Source organism: Pelobates fuscus, chromosome 12, assembly GCF_036172605.1.
Source record: "Pelobates fuscus isolate aPelFus1 chromosome 12, aPelFus1.pri, whole genome shotgun sequence".
NCBI lineage: Eukaryota > Metazoa > Chordata > Amphibia > Anura > Pelobatidae > Pelobates > Pelobates fuscus.
Genome location: NC_086328.1, coordinates 128,321,657 through 128,340,745, shown reverse-complemented (window position 1 = coordinate 128,340,745; position 19,089 = coordinate 128,321,657). Strand labels below are relative to the sequence as shown.

General features: G+C 37.5%; 1 protein-coding gene across 1 annotated transcript in view; it reads right to left on the bottom strand.

Annotated features, from left to right (window-relative positions):
* Positions 1-18,185, bottom strand: part of LOC134578561 (tripartite motif-containing protein 42-like) — a 68,398-nt gene extending 50,213 nt beyond the window's left edge. The window contains exon 1 of the mRNA XM_063437534.1: positions 16,778-18,185. Within this exon, the coding sequence (XP_063293604.1) occupies positions 16,778-18,185 (1,408 nt within the window). The remainder of the gene's footprint in view (positions 1-16,777) is intronic.
* Positions 18,186-19,089: the final 904 nt, after the last annotated feature.

Here is a 19,089-nt window from a genome sequence, read left to right as displayed (position 1 = left end):
AGTCACATATTAACTTGATATCTGGACGTTTATGATGATGTTTAGGATTAGAGATGAAGGCATATTCAGAATTGTTTCATACAACAATTGGTAGATTCACTTTATTCAGGAAATGTGGATTTTCAGGAATAGAAAATACTAATTTGTGGAGATTTCACTTTTTTGTTAAATTTGATAAGTCAGTGATATTTTTAGTCTATCTATTTTGGCATACAATATGTAATTCACTAAGAATTACCTTTGACTTCACATTTTAGTGAATACGTCTGAAATTTGTAATATTGTTTGTAAATTGTTTTGGTTTGTAAACAGTTATATTTCAAAGTAAGGTTAATTTGTCTGACTGTTTGGAACTTTGCTAATCTCTCGGACTAGCTCTCTATGAGATAACTTATTGCTCTAATGTTGAAACTCGGGAAAACCTGGTCTATCTAAAAGAATATTAGACAGCCATTAAAATGAACACAACATCTCTCTATCATTTGAAACATTAATCTGTCCATGAGTTCCAAGTATAGTACTAATCAAAACGGTTTAGTTAATCTCTAGTGATGTGACTTTATGTAGCCAATTCCTTCAAATTTTATATCCATTTTACTACAGTCTTCTTTCTTCTGGTTGTTAAATTTATCAGATAAATAACATAATTTTCTATGCAAACAAAAACAGAGAATAAGACACAAGGGCTGCTTTATCCTTGACACAACACTTTATAAAATATTGCTCATCAGTTTGTTTATTAGTTTGTTTATCTCAAAAAGTCACAGCTAATATACTGTCAAGCTTACATTTTCTGAACCGGAAAGACACAAATGTTGAAGTTTACTTATCCAACACCAAGTTGGAGTGAACTGAAAATGGAATTGAACATTTTAGATAAAGATAGTCGAGCTATGACTATAGCTAAGTTAGAGAATCTTTCAAGATAAGATTTTTTTGCCTACGTTTTGCAGATCGAATTTCTGGTGTTATTTTTTTTTTATTAACAGTGTCTCTGTTTCTTTCTTTTTTTGGCTGCATTAAATGAGGTGATGACTCTTCTCTAATGCTGATTTACATTTCAAATGCTGCTTGGCACACCTCTGCTAAATAAAACACCCTTATCTCATCATATTGTGGTAATTTTACTGCTATAACAACCATTATTCATTCTTTTTAACGCCAATTGTATTATATCTTGATATAGATTTTTTATTATATAAAATGGTTGAGTCTATTCCATATTTGTTTGGTTTGTGTTAATTTGTGTTTTTGGTGACCTTGATAATTTCTAGCTAGACGCCATGTAACACAAGTCATGGAAGTTATGTGTTATCATGTGCTATGTATCATATATGGAAATATGAGTTGTTTTTTTCTGCTTGAAGCTAGTTAGACAATAATTTTTAAATCAATGATCAAGGAGGTGGTAGGTTGAATACAAAGCATATACATTGATCAGCGACAATATTAAAACCACTGACAGGTGAAGTGAGTAGCATTGATTATATCATTACAAAGGCACCTGTCAGGGGACGAGATATATTCAGCAGCAAGTCAACAGTTAGTTCTTGAATTGAATGTGTTGGAAGCAGGAAAATGGTTAAACGAAAATATCTGAGTTACTTTGACAATGGGTCAAATAGCCATGGTTACATGAGGTCACAGCATTTCCAAAACAGCAAGTCTTGTGGGGTGTTTCCAGTATGATTTGGTTAGTACCTACCAAAAGTGTTGCAAGAAAGGACAACTAATGAACCGGTGTCAGGGTCATGGCTCCCAAAGCTCATTTATGTAAGTGAGGAGCGAAGGCTAGCCTGTCTGATCACACAGAAGAGGTACTGTAGCTCAAATTGCTGAAAAACATATTGCTGGCCATGATAGAAAATTGTCAGAACTCGCAGTTTGCTCTGTATGGGGCTGTGTAGCAGCAGACTTGTCAAAGTGCCCAAGATGACCGATGTCCACTGTCAAAAGTGCCTTCAATGAGGACATGAGCGTCAGAACTGGACCATGGAGCAGTGGAAGAAGGTTGCATAGTCTAATCAATCACATTTTCTTTTAGGGCAGACGGATGGCACTGTGTGTGTGCGCATCGATTACCTAGTTATGAGATGGCAGCAGGATGCACTATGGGAACAAGGCAGGCCGGCAGAGTCAGTGTTATGCTCTGGGCAATGTTCTGCTGAGAAACCTTGGGTGGTCGTTACTTTGACTTATATAATTTACATTGTTGCAGACCACGTACACACCTTCATGGCAAATGTGTCTGCTGATAGCAGAAGCCTCTTTCAGCAGGATAATGCACCTGTCACACTGCAAAAATTGTTCAAAAATGATTTGAACAACAAGATCATGATCATGATGACACCTAATCTAACGTTTTGGGAATTAAACATAGGTCCTATGATACATATGATATTCAGAATGCTTGCTATAGGCACTTGTTTGTGTAATGTTTGAACCAAAAGCCTGACTAGGAATCCAGCTGTCTCTAGAAACAAAATCTGAATAGGAATCAATACCCGGGTAATTCATTGCTTATGAAGGGTGTTTAAATTGACCTTTTTTTTTTTTTTTTTTGCAATATAAGATACAGTTTCCAATCCTTCACCATTACCTGTTGTAACTGTCTCTTAGTACTCCGGATGAGTACCTCTGTTTCTTCTCAACTTACTTCATTATTTCCTCACCATCCGGTATCGCCTTGCTCAGTCGAAGGTGCTTAGGGAGTGCTCAGATGCCCATCTTAAGGTAACCTGAGCAGCATTCAGAGGTCAAATATAGCGAGTGATTACAGTTTAACCACAGCCGGTTCCCCTATTTACCACTATAATGTCTTAAAGCATAGAATTTAGCAGGGCTAACCATACAGATATCTTAGCCATAATATTATATAGTTAGTAAGAGTTCCTCTATTTAAAATATATAAATAATTGAGAATACAATATAAAATAGGGATTGTCTTGGAAGCAATAAAGTTTTGTCTTTTTAAATATTTTATCAAATAAAAATATAAATATAGACAAAATCCATTACAATAATGTATAGCATAGTTTATAAGTAAAGTATATACTTGCAATATCAGTAAACTAGAATAACATACCCTCCTGAACAGGTCAACCTCTCTCAGTCATGATAAAAATGAAGCAGCGTCTCTGTCTCCAAAATCTCTCCTCTGCGCCTAATATTAATAAGTACACATATTTATACCTTACATGTTCAATTAGGTAATTTTAGGACCTACCTTAACTTGGCAAAGATACAAGGCCATAACTTAGTCATTTCACATAGGAACATCTTATCTATGTCTAGACTAAAATGTAAGGGTGCACATGGTGTGGGAAATTCCCTGACTTGGGGAATTACACAAACCTAGGATAAGATGGCGTCCTCAAATCTGAACAGCATATTCACTGAATATGGGTAGGAGGTCATTTATTAAAGAAACATTGTATGAAAAACAATATGTTCCATTTCTAGCAACTTGTCAGTTTGCAAAATCTTTTAAAGACAAAGTACACAGTTTAAGAAATACAACTTTTCATTCTAAAACTTGTAATATTTGCATTTGCCCATAACAATAGCAGTGATTATAGCCATTACGCTACACCATGAGTCCACACTACATGTAGGGGTCAAATCAGAACTCGCTTTATTACAGCTGCTGTGCAGAGGTATTTATACTAGGGAAGGTTCATTAACATACAATAGTGTAATTAATAGCAGATACAATTCCCCATCAAGTCCTCTTTCCATAAATCCTTGCATTTCTTGTTGAAATCAGCCCCACCAAAACAAACAAATACTTGGTGACATTTTGTCCATATCACTCTTGATAACAAAATATGTGAACAGAATACAACATTTTTTGTTCTCTATTAGACCAACATGCCCATTAAATATAGTTCAAGCAACATGATATGTACGTATTTTATGAACACAACAAATGCCCCTTCTAAACCTCCCCCCCCCCCCCCCAAGGCAAGAAGAACCCCATACCCAGCAACCCTGGGTCCATGACACCTGTAATTATTTTTTATGGGAAAATTACAAAGTCTTGATCACTATTACTGTGCCTCTTTTTATACAAAATCCATACAGAACAAAAAAAGATGCTTCAAATCTTTCACTGTTACTTATAATGCGTGCGTATATCATTAAAAAAATAATGCTCATTTGATCACAATATATGTTCATAATATCCTCACTATTGTGTGAAAACACCCCACTACCCAAATGTGCTAATCTAATTTTTGCATTGGAAGTTATTTATTTATATAAATATATTACTTTTCTGTCAATATCAATGTTTCCATTACTCGAAGAATGCTCTAACATTCAATTGAAAGAATATGAAGGTTAAATAATTCAAAAGCTCAAGATCATATTAAAGATGACTGATGGGTAACAGAAAGAGACAGCTCTGTTATAGCATACTGTATGTGCGTATACATAAACAAAAATAATACAAGTTACCACTTTTTGCTGCATAAACCTCTCTAGCACTTCTGGCCAAAAATCAATCTTCCAAGTAATTATTCTAACAACTTCTGTGGTAGATGCTGAAATATGTCTCTTCATATAATTGCCGTTTTGTTTCCATCAATAATGACTGACATTTGACTTTACTGTTTGTTTTGGCATATGTCAAACCGGAGAGGGAAAAATTATGATCAGTATCAACTGCAGGCATTCTATTTGTATTCACTTTTCAATTGCCAGACATAATCCCATTTTAAAACATAGCTGTGACAGGGTTCATTCATTTCCTGTCTGGTCAGTTGAGATAGAATGCGGTGTTCAATAAGATATGAATGAACATGCGCTCCTTAAATTATAATCACAATGGCTCAAAATAGAATCCAAAGCCTATGAAAGCATCTTTCATTTGGAGAGGCTGCGATGATAGTCTGTCTGTGGAATAAGCTATAGTAATTTATAAAGCGATATCACACTTAGGAAGTCTAAGGTTGAGTCCGGCAGAGGCCTTGACGTCTTAAATGTCTTTTATATTTTTCACTTTATAAATTGATAATATTCTGGCCATAACTCTTTTTATTGAAATATACTATCAGAAATAGGCAATGCTTATATAATGCGCGTGATTAGCAGTTTCAACAGCAGGTGGAGCTGTAGCGAGTTTACCTACTGCGCGATATACTATGTCATAGCAAGGAGGTATAGTTTGTACCTGTTTTCCTTCTCTCTCTATGGCTCTGACTGTTTTCTAGATTCTTTTTGACCCCTTACATAGGGGTGTACCAGGGCACGCCTGGCACCATAACCACTACGTGAGTATTTCTTAACTACACATAAAAACAATGCCTTCTCAGCTGCTGTATTGACTGTGTGGGTCACTACTGATGGGGAGAGATAAACATCCAGGGTATATCTGTAACAAAAATAGAGAAAATAAATAGTGCTTAAAATAAGAGTGATGTATTAAAGTGGATTATTCATTAAAGTGTAAATTGTTGGGAATTCACAGTAAATATTTGTTTTTTGGGTCAAAATTGCTGAATTGGAAAGAAAATCCAAATTTGCTATATTTTCTGTTTGGCTATTTTCACTTCAAATTAGAAGTTTACTTTAAATTCACTTTGAATCCCTGACAATTCTAACTTTGGTAAACAACCCCTGTCACTGTTTCTATCTTATTTATACCCTATGAAAACCACATTGAAAAAACAAAAAAAAGAAGAAATGTTTAATTTAAACATATGGTTATATCTTATATAGGTCTATATTCCTTTCAACTTTTCTCACATGCAGGGAATTTATCAGACAATGCCTCACATATACAGAGGGTACATCTGCTAAGAACATAGGTGCTGCTCTGCCACGTGTGAGTAGAACTTCTGAAACATACAACTAAATACTGATACATATACACAAACACTAAATCACTTATCATTGGGAACTGTCAAAGGAATCGTAAAATGTAGTCCAAAATAGATGAGATAGACAAATGGCCAAATTGGACATTTTGTCTTCTCTTTATATTGGTTCATCACCTGGCTACATTACCTGGCTACATTACACATGTCAAACCTTTGGTAAAAAAACAAAACAAAAAAAAACACATCAATTGACATTCTCAAAACTGACACTATGTAACAACATGATCATCTTCCACTAAGCATGTCTTCAGCATGACAGAAAAAGACAGAGGTCTTCTAAGGTTTGGTTAAACACATCTGCTTTACTCTAGGACTGACAGCAGAATACTATGAGGTCCACAGCATCTGTTTAATAGAGCTGACATCACACGCAGGGACTTCCTGCTTCTTAGTTTCCCTTTGGCAACTAACATCTGTTACTTCAGTCAACACTCTAAAGTGTCAACCTAACGTAAACAGGAAATGGTGAATGATGGGTCCGATATTGTGGAAAGGAAATTTGTCAAATATCAGTTAGTAATGATAACAGATAATAACAATATTATTTTAAAATACCAAATGGCTTCTAAAATTACAAAAATAACAATTTAACATGGCAAAAAAGTATTCTAGTACAACTCCTTAAATTAATGTAAATAGAATCTGAAAGAAAATAATTAATAAAAAAAAATATCAATTTACAGAACTCAGATTTATAACAAACATAAGGGTCAGATTTTTTTCCCCTAAAGTTTTAATTTAATTTGATATGGAAACTAATCTTAATATAATATTAATCTCTCATTAGTATTTTATTAAAAGAACACGTTTGCCAATGCAATGCTTGACAATTTACCGAGTGGATCGATAATTTTGACTATTACAGGTGCCATCATTGCTGTTAAAGAAAGAAGTACACAACGGCTATGCAATCTCTGCAATTAAACACTTGCGGTAAAATGGTCCTACAAATGACCCCAGCAACCTTTAAAATAATTACTAGAGCAAAAATGTATTTCATCCGGTTAGTTCAAATCAAAATCCTTTTAATCCACTCAAAAGAATCGATTTGCCTGAGATTTACAAGTGAAGACTTATTCAATGAATGACTCCACAGGTAAATACCAGGCAAATTGATTCTTTCAAGTGGATTAAAAGAATTTTGATTGGGACAACCGGATGAAATACATTTTTGCACTTAATTATATCATAGGATGGTACGTTTCATCAAGTCAGTTTGTGTAATGTCTCGTCAGTTAGAGCTGTCCAAGTCAAATGCAAGTACTGCCATTAGAAAGTTATATTGACTGTGGCTACATTAATTAAAGCAATGGTGGAAAGCATACTAAGAGAGGACAGTGTAATGATTGTGTGAATGATGTCACCATCGATGCAATATGGAATTTCGAAAATATGATCTGCCTCTTGAAATAACAGACAGATTATATAATATTCATGTTTGTGAGCGTGTTTGTGTATGTATGTGTGTGTGCACCTGTGGTCGTTGATGTTCAATGCTAGGTTTTAAAGCTAAAGCTTGCGGGACAAGACCGTATCTGCTAATGATGTGTTTCAATGGAATATTGGCGTTCAGAGAACCCTAAAGGAAACACGATTAACTTCATATTTCATTTGTTTTAAAGATTTGCTATCTATTCACACAGACACACAATGCAATGGGCCGGGAAGAAACAAAAATCTTAATGTTGGGGGTATTATTGTTATTTAGGGATCCTTTACTCTTACTTTGCATGTCCATTATCCGGTATGCAATCTTATTTGCTTTGTATTTTTGCTATTTATTTCGGTCGTGTTTCTATTTGGAACAATGATAGGTATGGTGAATATCTGTTCATAAAAGTGTTTGCTAATATGACTATATATTTTGCTTTTGAGTGAATCTAATGATTGTTGTTGCATTGAATTTCCTAAAAAAAAAAAATATTTTTGTTAGTATTATTTTTTTAAAAAAAAAACAACTTTAGACATTACATCTTGTCTTCAAAACTCCTGCCTTTGCTTCCTTTGTCATCAGCCCATGATGGTAGTAAATGATCTAAAGAGATAAAAGAGAATTAAGATGCGTGGGGGTCGGTGTAGTTGTTTGTATTTTGCCTTTGATTTAAAGTAATCCTTTTTAAATGCAATACTCCATAAAATCAATTACACATAAAATCCCAGTAACATCCGAATGTTCTCTCCTTACCAGTCATCTAATTTGTGGTCCAATTTGATACTGTTTGCTGTGAATGCAGAAAAAGCTCTATTTGCCGAATGAGAATTGCTGTTGAATGACAGCCGCTGATCTGTGTTTGCCAGGTAACTTGATTTGCTTGACTGATGCAGTCTGAATACAAATATATAGTTTATTAAGGGCGGGCAAGTGGAAGATCTCAGAGGTCAGGGAACTAAGAAGCGCATGAATTCATATTCAATTCTGTGCACTCTGCGTTAAACGGATTCAACAGGAACTGCAAAAAATATAATTATTCTTCTGATTAATAAAAATTGTTAGTAGTTTAATATTTTATTTTAGTTTCCAAGAGTGCTTTTAGCATCCTTAACACTGCTGATGAATGTGTATAGATGTGTTAATTTTCTTGTGCCTTCAAGGGCACAGTTTAGACTGTATTATTTCTTACTTTATTATTGTTTAGATTTTAGTTTCTTTCTTATTTTTTTGATTATCATCAGTCAGTTCTTATTCTGCTTTACCTTCTACCATAGAGGTGCACCTTTACCTTTACCTTTTATCATAGAGGTACTCCTTTACCTTTACCTTCTATCATAGAGGTTCATTTATAATAAAAGTAAAGTTTTAGATAGATTTGGGTTGGATTGCTCTTTATTATTTTATTGAAATGCAAGGTAACACATATTTAATGTCACTGCCTTAAAACTGGGAAACCAAAGTTCAGATCCCTGTCAGACCACCTTACCAGTAAGCAGTCTTAGTCATGACATCTAACAAAATATTCTTGTAGATTGTGAGCTTGTTAGAGTGGTGCATTCAAGTATCCCTTTTCTATGATTTTAAATGCTAACAATAATATATGGTAATGTTGGAAGATGACTGATTTGTGGCAGACCACGTTTTAGATAGATTACTTGTAAGGTCATCAGCCTCTCCAGGTACAGTGCTAGGGTTTTGCAGAATTAAATCCATATATAATAACCATTTCAAAATCTTCTTGTGACTTCATGGCACATGCTTCATTAATCATCAATAAACTCTCATCTAGATACATTTCTCTGCTTCGTAAGTGGCATTTATTCTCCATCTCTTGGACCTTTTCCTGTTTAATACTCAAGAGTGAAACCAGTTTTCAGCTTTCCCCCCATAATTAATTAGATGTTATCAAGACCACCGCAGTAAAATTAGCCACTAGGAACTCCAAGTTTAAACAAAAGGCCAGTGGTAATGCTGATGCCTGACTGTATTGAACAACAACAAAAACATTCATGCATTAAAACATCTCCTTTAAAGATCGTCTCATCCTTGTCCTTGTAAACTTTATCAAATCATGCGTGATACATACAGAAGAAAAGGAGGCATCTATGAAGTTGTTTGGCTGGTCAGGTTAGTTCTTCTCCATTAGTAATTAATAACAGCTTAGGTAATGTTCATCCAAAGAAAAGTCTAATTGCTTCTCCGGTCGATGATGGATAGATTGTTAGTGGAGTTTTCCGACCTTCTGCTAGACGAGCAAGTACGAAAACTTGGAAAAGTTAAGTCTCTTTATATTAATTTAGTAACTATTTAACAGTGTAACTATAAAATTACTATAAATCTGCCTCATAAAAGCTGCCTATGCTTCTAAATTAATATGATAATGTTTGTCTTAGGAGGAATCGTGACACCACAATTCAATGCTACTCCAACGAGTGTGCAGCTTGACATGGTCGACTGAAGATCACAGCTCAGCTCGGCTTTTTACATAAACTTTTGTTCAATATGAAAACACGAACACAGCTTTGTACAAATCAGATAAAAAAAAAATCCTACCAAACATCACTCAGTCAGTCAGTTGTTTTGATATCCCTCATCACATTGCAGGAGATGTCGTTCTACATTAAAGGATGAATATATTGTGGTTCCTTGCTAAGAGATCTTATTGTTAAAATATTGAAGTTGAATTCATTGTTCACTTCACAGAGGTTCATAGCTCTGCACCTTAACGTGCATCCTGGGAATAATAAAATATGTTCTTGAAATAAACATTGCAGAGAGAAAGGTTCGCAATTCAAGTGTAATAAATATGTGACAGTTATGTTTATGAGCTCTTTTGATTAACCCTTCGATAGATTGGTTTGTGAATTATATTTTTTTGTTTTGCTTTGCTTATCTTATGTTAAAGGAACATTTTTTTTCTTCATTGATCAAAGAACCAAAGTCAAAATAAAATCCTGAAAATGCCTCTTCAAAGACATACTGAAAAAAACAACATGAAAACTAACAGTACCAAGCCGTATCTCCTCCTCCGTCAAGGATCCCATCATGGATGACTGACTCCGGCAACTTCCTGCTATCCTGATGGAAATTTGGAAAGAGTTTGAGGTGGTCATAAATTAAACATGATACAGACTATCTAAAGAACAAAATGTATAGAACAATTTAAATATAAAGCAGTGTAGCAGAGCTTTGATAGGACTGGTAATCTGGATTAACCTGGAGTGCTAGTTCTACTACTGTCCTCCGACTGACAAAAGAAGACAAACAGTTTTAACGTTGAAGGTCCAGTCAGTCCTTCGTTGTCACAAAGTCCTGCACTATGTCTTACAAGGCTCAGTAAGTAAAGTGCTTTATCATAGCAGCCGGGGAGGAGTCAATGTTCTATATAACATAGATGCCTGCTTTTAGCATTATTTATGGAAGTATAATGGTTTTAAACCTTATTTTTTTCAAGAAATGTTTATACTTATACTTGTTTATATTTATTCTTTTTGTTACACATGTTGTATTACGAAAAAAATATCTTTGAGCTCATACGTATAATTCTGTATAAACTGGGAATCCATAGCAATTTATTTATCTCCCTATATTATAAATGGTGACTGAAAGAGTGGTTAAAGCGCTCAACCAATCTGGAACAATTAGGGGACACTATAAACTACCAATACTCGGTTGTCCAACTAAAGTATAATTACTAAAAATACCAAAATACATATTGAATTCTAAACATAGTTATTATATTTTAAAGACAGATTATCATGACTTTAATTATGTTAGTGTATGAGTTTCATACACACTCATACACTAACATTTGGAAATAAAAGTGAAAGGGACAAATAGATCATATGTAAATGGACCCAAAACCCAAGACTATCCCTCTAAAAATTGGACACCTTGTCGGTATGAAGTTATCAACAATATCTTCTTGACAAGGGCTATAAGGGCATGAAAAATAATAGCTCATTTTTGTGTTTATGGGATTTGCTTGGATCAATTTTAAGGTGCAAGGTCAAACACATTTAAAGACCAGGGGTTAAGAAAACCCCATTATATTTTGACATGTCTGGTATGTGGTTGGACGTTCAGTTGTTAAATGAATCATCATCATTTATACAGGGGATTAAAAAAATAAATCACATTTTAAATAAAGTTCATTGTGTGATACATGTTTCAGCTACTTGATTGATTATCGCTGTGATTCTGTGTCAAAAAAAGAGTGGACATAATTCAGATGAAGACAATAAATAATGAAATGCTATATATATTGATCTGTTTGCAGTTCAGTACACAGTACATTGGAGCCTGTAATAAATATCTTATGGAATTTAAATGGAGATGATTGAAGCTAACAGTAAGGGAGACGCTAATTGGACATGTAATGCAGTACTGTGGCAAATAGAGAATAAAAGTCTATTATGTACAAACATAATATACACATCATATACACAGATGCATACCTACGTAATCTGGCTCCCAAGGTAAAAAATAAATTGGCATCCACCCAGCTGCAGATTTCTTTTTGTTATACAGACTGAGGTGGGACCACTGCCTGTTCGGGAATTGATGTGTGTTTAATCCCTGTGTTTTCCCCTATGTTGTATTGTATTCCTGTGTTTCACCTACTCCCCGTTTGGGAGAACCCATACGAACGTGTTCTGTTCGCCTCTTGAACGGGGACCACCGCAATACACCATTTAGAATGTGGAATTTAGAATGTTCACACCCGGTTAACGAGGTGTGAAAACCACAAACCTCAAGGGAAGCCTTGGCGCGTGCCGACCCTGGGTGGCAGCTCATTGGTTTGATGAACGCCATTCAGGGGGAGCATTCACGGATTGCTTCCCACCTTGTTCGGTGCCTGAATGAGGACCTCCCCAGTGCCCCTGGGAGTGTTCACACCAATCAATCAGAACGTTGGCAACTTGCAACATAAGTGTAAAACAAAAAGGGAAGTAATTAATGAGTGCTTCCCTGGGTGGCCGCTGCTCGTACAGATGGGGGGAGCTTTCAGGTCCCGAAAGGAGATGCTTCCCATGCCTGGTTTCACCCAGGGACCCCACGAGCGGAGGCAGTTCATGGCGGTTACCGTTCTGGGGGTCCCTGAGCTTGGTGGGGACATTCTTTGGGGACAATGGCGGTTTGGCAGGTTTTCTGGGCCTGTGAGCCCAGAAAGCGGGGGTCTTTCCTGCATTGGGACTCCCAGGTACAGAGGGTCCTATGAGGAAGACCTCCCTGCCACGGGAAGTGGGAAACCCTGTATTTGGGTGGCGGCAACTGGGGACAAAGGGACTGGAGTTCCTGTCACATGCCCCGGCCCCTGGGAGGGGCAAGGCCCTGGAGGGGACACTGAGTGGCGGGAACCAGGGACAAAGAGACAAGGGTTCTGGTTCTGTCCTATGACCCCTGCGAGGGGGAGGACCCTGGGAGGGTTCATTGTCTATTACCTGTTTTCCACCCCTTGCATGGGGAGAGTCTAAAGCCGAGTGTGGCCAAAAAAGTTTTTTTTGTACCCCTGGAGCTGTGTGTCATTCAGTTACGGGGAAAATGGATCCCTTATTTCACTAATAGCGGGGGTAACCAGTTGGGTTACCCAGGGCCCGCTACACAGACATATGCTCACATTCATACACACAGACGCAGACACACACACATACTCACATACATATGCACATATATTCAAATTCATATACACCAACACATATATTCACAAACATACATCATACACACACATGTATTCACATGTATATGCACATATTTGAATTTATTCACGCACACAATCACATTATGCATGCATACGCATATTGGCACACACTCATATTCATACATACACACACACACACACACACATATATACTCAAAACTATACACACCCACATATTTGATTTTTATTTAATTTTTTTATCTCTGGTGTCTAGTGGTTTGCTGCTGGGATCAGTCTGTGCTTTGATTACAGAACTCCCTGCAGCTCTGTACTGATGCTGGGCTATGGTGATGTGACTTCCTAACTCCCAGTATTAGTACATGGTGATGAGGGAGCCATGCAGTGAGAATACATATGGATCCCAGAAGCTCCCATGCCACCCCCAAAGTCTGAATGTTAAATGCAGGTGCTTGCAATGTGGCTTCGCTGTTAGTAGGCAGGTGCCTGTTCTGTTGACAGATTGGTACTCTGTGCTCCCCTCTGCCACCTGTTACCCAAGGTGGACACACCCCACCCTTAACAAAGTACACAATCACATACACATTCACAATGATCTTCTTGGGAATTATTAACTGAACAGAGACTTGTGGAATATTGAGAAGGGTATTGGTAATATTTTGGCCAAAATAGAAAAGCTGGAATATCAGATGAGTGGATGAAAGTTAGCCTTTGCAGGTTGCTCTGTACTTTCTGGGGACATTTCAGCATTGTCATCAGATGAGAGACACAAGAGAACAAACCTGGGATATTGGGACAGGACCTCAAACACATAGCTGTCCTGCCACTTCCGGGACTAATGGGAGACGTGTAAGATGGTCGATGAATAGATTAAAGGTGAAGATCATGTTAAATCAGACTGTATTATGGGTTGACTAGTGAAGGAAATGTCGGGGCATTGCTAGGTGACAAAAATACCAAGAGCTTCAGCTCAAGGGTGAGCTTTATGGCCTCTTCATATTTTTTTTTTTTTTTTCAAATTTTTTTATTTTTTCATGTGAAAAGGGTTTACAACATCAGTAATGCATTGGTTACAAATGTTCAGTAGTTGACTGAATGTAAAACTGAGAACATATAATGCAAGTGGAACAGTCGAACAAAACCGTTGTACAATAGTTCAGTGAGGGTATCAAGTTATACAGTGGTTCATATAAATGGTACAAGAAATATACATTTGAACAACTATTTACAGAGTATTAATACCAGTTTAAAGTTCCGTTTAGGGTGCGAAGAAGGTGAGTCACAAACCCTCATCGGTAGAAGTTGTAATAAATTAAAAGATAACAAATAAAGGTATGGGAGGAATAGGGAGGGAGGGTACTGGTGGGTAGTATGGTGGGGGGGGGGGAGGGGAGGAGTGGGGAGGCAAAGTTTAGTGAATGTCTGTGTTTTCCATAAATTGTGTCCAAGGTTCCCATATTTTGGTAAATTTAGTGTAGTCTTTTGACCTGGCGAAAGTGATCGCTTCCATTTGTTTAGTACTTTCTACCCTCATAATCCATTCCCTTGTGGACGGAGCTTGTGGCGATTTCCAATAAATGGGGATTAATTGGGCTGCAGCCATGGCTAGGTGTTGAAATAGGATGCATTGTGATTTGTTTAGCTTCAAATTAGTGGGTGGTTCTAGAAAGATGAAGTGTAAGTGTGTTAGAGATATTTTTCCGCCCAGGATCAGTTGGATAAATGTGTGGATTCTTCTCCAGTAGTTAGTTACAATTGGGCAGTGCCACCAAATGTGTGCGTGATCTGCATTGCTGTTATTGCACCTCCAACACTTGTCACTTTCTGTCTTATGTATATGATGTATTTTTGCTGGAGTGTGGTGCCAACGTGATATTCGCTTATAGTTACTTTCTTGGGCTGCTAGAGAGATCGAAGCCCTGTGTGTAGATGTGAAAATGGCTTGCCATTGTTTTTGTGAGATAACCATTTGTAGTTCTTGGGACCATTTTTGTGTGAATTTTGGGAGTTCGAGTGAACGTGAGTTTTTAATCACCTGATATAGGGTAGACATTATTTTCTTTTGGGGTTTAAGAGTTGTGCATATGATTTCAAAGTCCGTCAGGGGACGATTACCTGCCGGCAGCAAGTTTTGAGTTTCTATGAATTTTTGAAGTTGCGTGTATTGGAATATTTGAATTTCTGTTGGACTTTTATTTGGGAAGATTTGATGTATTGTTTTCAGACTATTATTGTCCGTGATCATGTCACCTAGTAGTAATGAGGTACCCTTGTGATAGATATTATAGGTCTTCCCTGACTGTCCTCTTTGAAATTTCGGATTGTTTGTAAGCGGGTATAGAGGAGAAGGGTAGGGGGAGATTGTTGAAGAGTTTACAAGTTTATGCCAGATTTGGAGTGTAGTTTTGATAGTTGGGTGTGTGTCAGAGAAGGGTGTGGTGTGAGATAGTTGTTTGGGTAGCCAAGGGAGGACCTTCAGCGGGGTGGTTGAAAATTCGTTTTCTATCTGGACCCAATGCTGGACCACTCCTGTTCTGGTCCATTCGAATATTCTGCTAAGATGGATTGCTTTGTGATATGTATCTAGGTCTGGAAAGTTCAGACCCCCAAGGTTTCTGCTTTTTAGTAGAGTCTCGTAAGCTATTCTCGGTTGAGCGTGTGACCAAATAAAATTCATGAGAGTCGATCGGATTTTAGAGAAAAAACTCGAGTGTAATTGGATTGGGAGGGTTTGGAGAATGTATAATAGGCGAGGAAGAATATTCATCTTAATAATGTTGATTCTACTGAACCAGCCGAAGCAGGGTTTGTGCCACTTTTGTAGGTCGAGATTGATTTCTGTAATTAATTTATGGAAGTTTAATTCATATAGGAGCTTTAGTGTGTGTGGGATGTGAACCCCCAAGTATTTAATTGAGGTTTGTTGCCATGTAAATTGAAACCTATTCTTAAGTTGGGTGTTTAGAAATTTAGTAGAGTATAGAGGCATAAGGTCACATTTTGTAATATTTGCTTGGAAGTTGGATATTTTGCCATAGAGCTCCATTTCTGATATGATATGTGGTATTGTGGAAAGTGGGTTGGTGATCGTAAAGAGTAGGTCGTCGGCAAATGCCATGACCTTGTATTCCTGGTTGTCTACTTTGAGGCCCTTGATCTTTGAGTTATCTCTTATGCCCTGAAGAAATGGTTCTAGGATGAGTATGAACAAGAGGGGCGAGAGGGGACAACCTTGTCTTGTCCCATTTGTGATTGAGACCGGTTGTGAGAGTTGGCCATTTATACGAATGCGCGCTGTTGGTTTGGAGTAGATAGCTGCTATCCACTCCATCCAGCGAGGCCCAAAACCCAAAGCAAGCATTGTGTGTGTGAGTAGGGACCAATTGACCCTATCAAAGGCCTTCTCAGCGTCTATTGCAAGTATGGAACTGTGTATCTTATGTGTATGGGCCCAGTGGATTAGATTGATTACTTTCATAGTATTGTTTTTTGCCTCCCTACCTGGAACGAAGCCTGCTTGATCCTGGTGTATCAAGTTCGGAAGGAATGCTTTGAGTCTGGTCGCCATGATCTTTGTTAGTATTTTTAAATCAATGTTTATTAGGGAGATGGGTCTATAGTTGCCACACATAGTTGGGTCTTTGCCCGTTTTTGGGATGAGTGTAATAGTGGCTTCCAGAGCTGCTCTGGGTATTTGGTGAGAGAGGCTTTGAGTATTGAATGCCTCTGTAAAGGGGCGCGCTAGTTCTGCGGCAAATGTTTTATAATATTTCCCTGTATAACCGTCTGGGCCTGGGCTCTTACCTAGTGGTAATGATTTGACTATCCTGTGGAATTCCTCGGGTGTAATAGGTTCGTCTAGAAAAGCAACTTCGTTAGGTGGGATTGTTTTCTTGATTCTAGTATGTAAATATGTGAGGATTTCCTCTTTGGATGGTTGGACCTTGGATATGTTATATAGGATGGTGTAAAATTTCTGAAATTCCCCCATTATGTCAGGCATTTTTTTGGTCAGAATCCCTGATTCCATTTTAATTTCGGGGATAAAAGTGGATTGTTTGATAGGTTTCAATGATTGTGCAAGTAATTTACCCGCTTTCCCTCCTTTTTCGTAAAAGAGATGTTTTGTTAAAGAGATTTTGCGTTTGGCGTGGAGTTGTAGTGTAGTCGTGAGTTCTGATCTTTTATGAATGATTGATTTATATGTGTCGAGGGATAAATTGTTGTCTTGATGTAAAGATTCTAGAGATTTAAGTTCTTTTGTCAATTGTGCTATTTTTTTTTCTCTATTGCGTTTGGCTGCGGAAGCAATTCTGATAAGTTCACCTCTCATTACGGCTTTATGGGCTTCCCAGGTGAGAGGAGGAGCTATGTCAGGTCTGGTGTTCTCATTGAAGTAAACACTTGCAGCCTTTTTTATACGAGTAATATTGTCTGTGTCGTTTAGTAATAGGTCGTTTAGTTTCCATTGGGCTGATGGGTTTTGTAGATGTGGGAGCTTTAGCGAGAGGGTCAACGGTGCATGGTCCGACCAAGTGATTGGGCCATATGCAGCTGCTGAAACTAGTGTTAAGTATCTGTGTTGTAAAAATATCGAGTCAATCCTAGAGTAGGTGTGCGCAGGAGGGGAGTAAAAGGAATAATCTTTCCGTGTGGGGTGTAGCAACCTCCAACAGTCAAACAGTTGTGCTTCGTGTAGTGTAGAGTTTATTTGTTTCCTAATTTGAGTTGTGTGAGGTTGCAGTTTGGCCGTGGAGTCCAGCTCCCCGTCCAGAGAGACATTTATGTCCCCTCCAACTATTAGGATACCCTCTTGAAAATCAGATAGCTTACTTAGTATTTTTTTCAAGAATTGGTTTTGTTTCCTGTTGGGTGCGTAGAGATTGGCTAAAGTTACTGTGACTGTGCCCAGGACTCCCTTAAGAAACAGGAATCTGCCCGAATCATCTGTTAGTTGTTCCTGAAAGGTGAAAGGGGTGTGTTTACCTATAAGTATCGCTACTCCTCTTGATTTAGATTCTGAGTAGTGGCCATAGTATCCCTGTGGGTAATCTTTATTTCGTATATTTGTGGTTGTTCCCTTACGTAGGTGTGTTTCCTGAATGAAAACTATATCTGCTTTCTGTCTGTGAAAGTCAGATAGTGCTATTGTTCTTTTTTCTGGAGTATTGAGGCCTTTGGCATTTTGAGTAAGTATAACAATCGAAGCCATCATCTAATGTCAGGTCTAATTTGTTTGACGAAAAGTGTAATAAGTCCTATCAAGAGACAAAAGTATAATGGTGGGGTGTATATCTTTCCTGCAGGGAGGTGTAATCGCAAGAAAGTGATTGATGTGAATATAGTATCAGTATGGGGTTTTCTTATTCTTTCGAGTGCTATAACGTTATTTATCCACTTGGAATATTGTTTTGATAGATATTGTTATATACAGCACCTGTAGTTTGTTGGATGATCACACTCTTATGCAGATAACATACAATTTTATCGAAAAATAGGAATATTAATAATTAAAATAAAAAGAATGCACATAGACAAAACCTGTCGTAGACAACTGTTTGCAATAATATTACTCCTATTACTGGGCAGTAAAGCATTCCTCAAATAATTGCGTTGCTTGAATCTGAAAAATGAACGTAAACAAGTGGTCAGGTTGCTATGGAGTACTAGCAATGAAGTCCTGTCACTCGAATATGGGCTATGCCTCAACCCTAGGTAAAAAGGGGGAAGTCGTAAAGGGTATATAGGGGGCTGCGGGGGAGAGGGAGGCGGAGGTGGGGAGAGGGGGGAAGACAGTTAATACACAGAAGGGTGGAGAAGGGTCGTTGATTTGGAAAGTGGGGATAGAAAGGAGTTATTCTTCCCTGTGATGGGAAGTCTCTCTCAGTCAATGAGAGTTAAGGTAATCTATCTAGACGCTACCGATAGATACCTATTTGTGAATGGGGGATCGGTGTGCCAATACTAAGGGTGAGGATCCCTGGCACTCATATCCTTAAACGATTAGTGAATTAGTAATCTTTCGGAGACTTGTGATTAGATCTAGCGCTAGATATCATGACCATTTGGAGAAATGGGTTGCACAGCTGTGAATACCAACCGCGAGGTAAATGGGT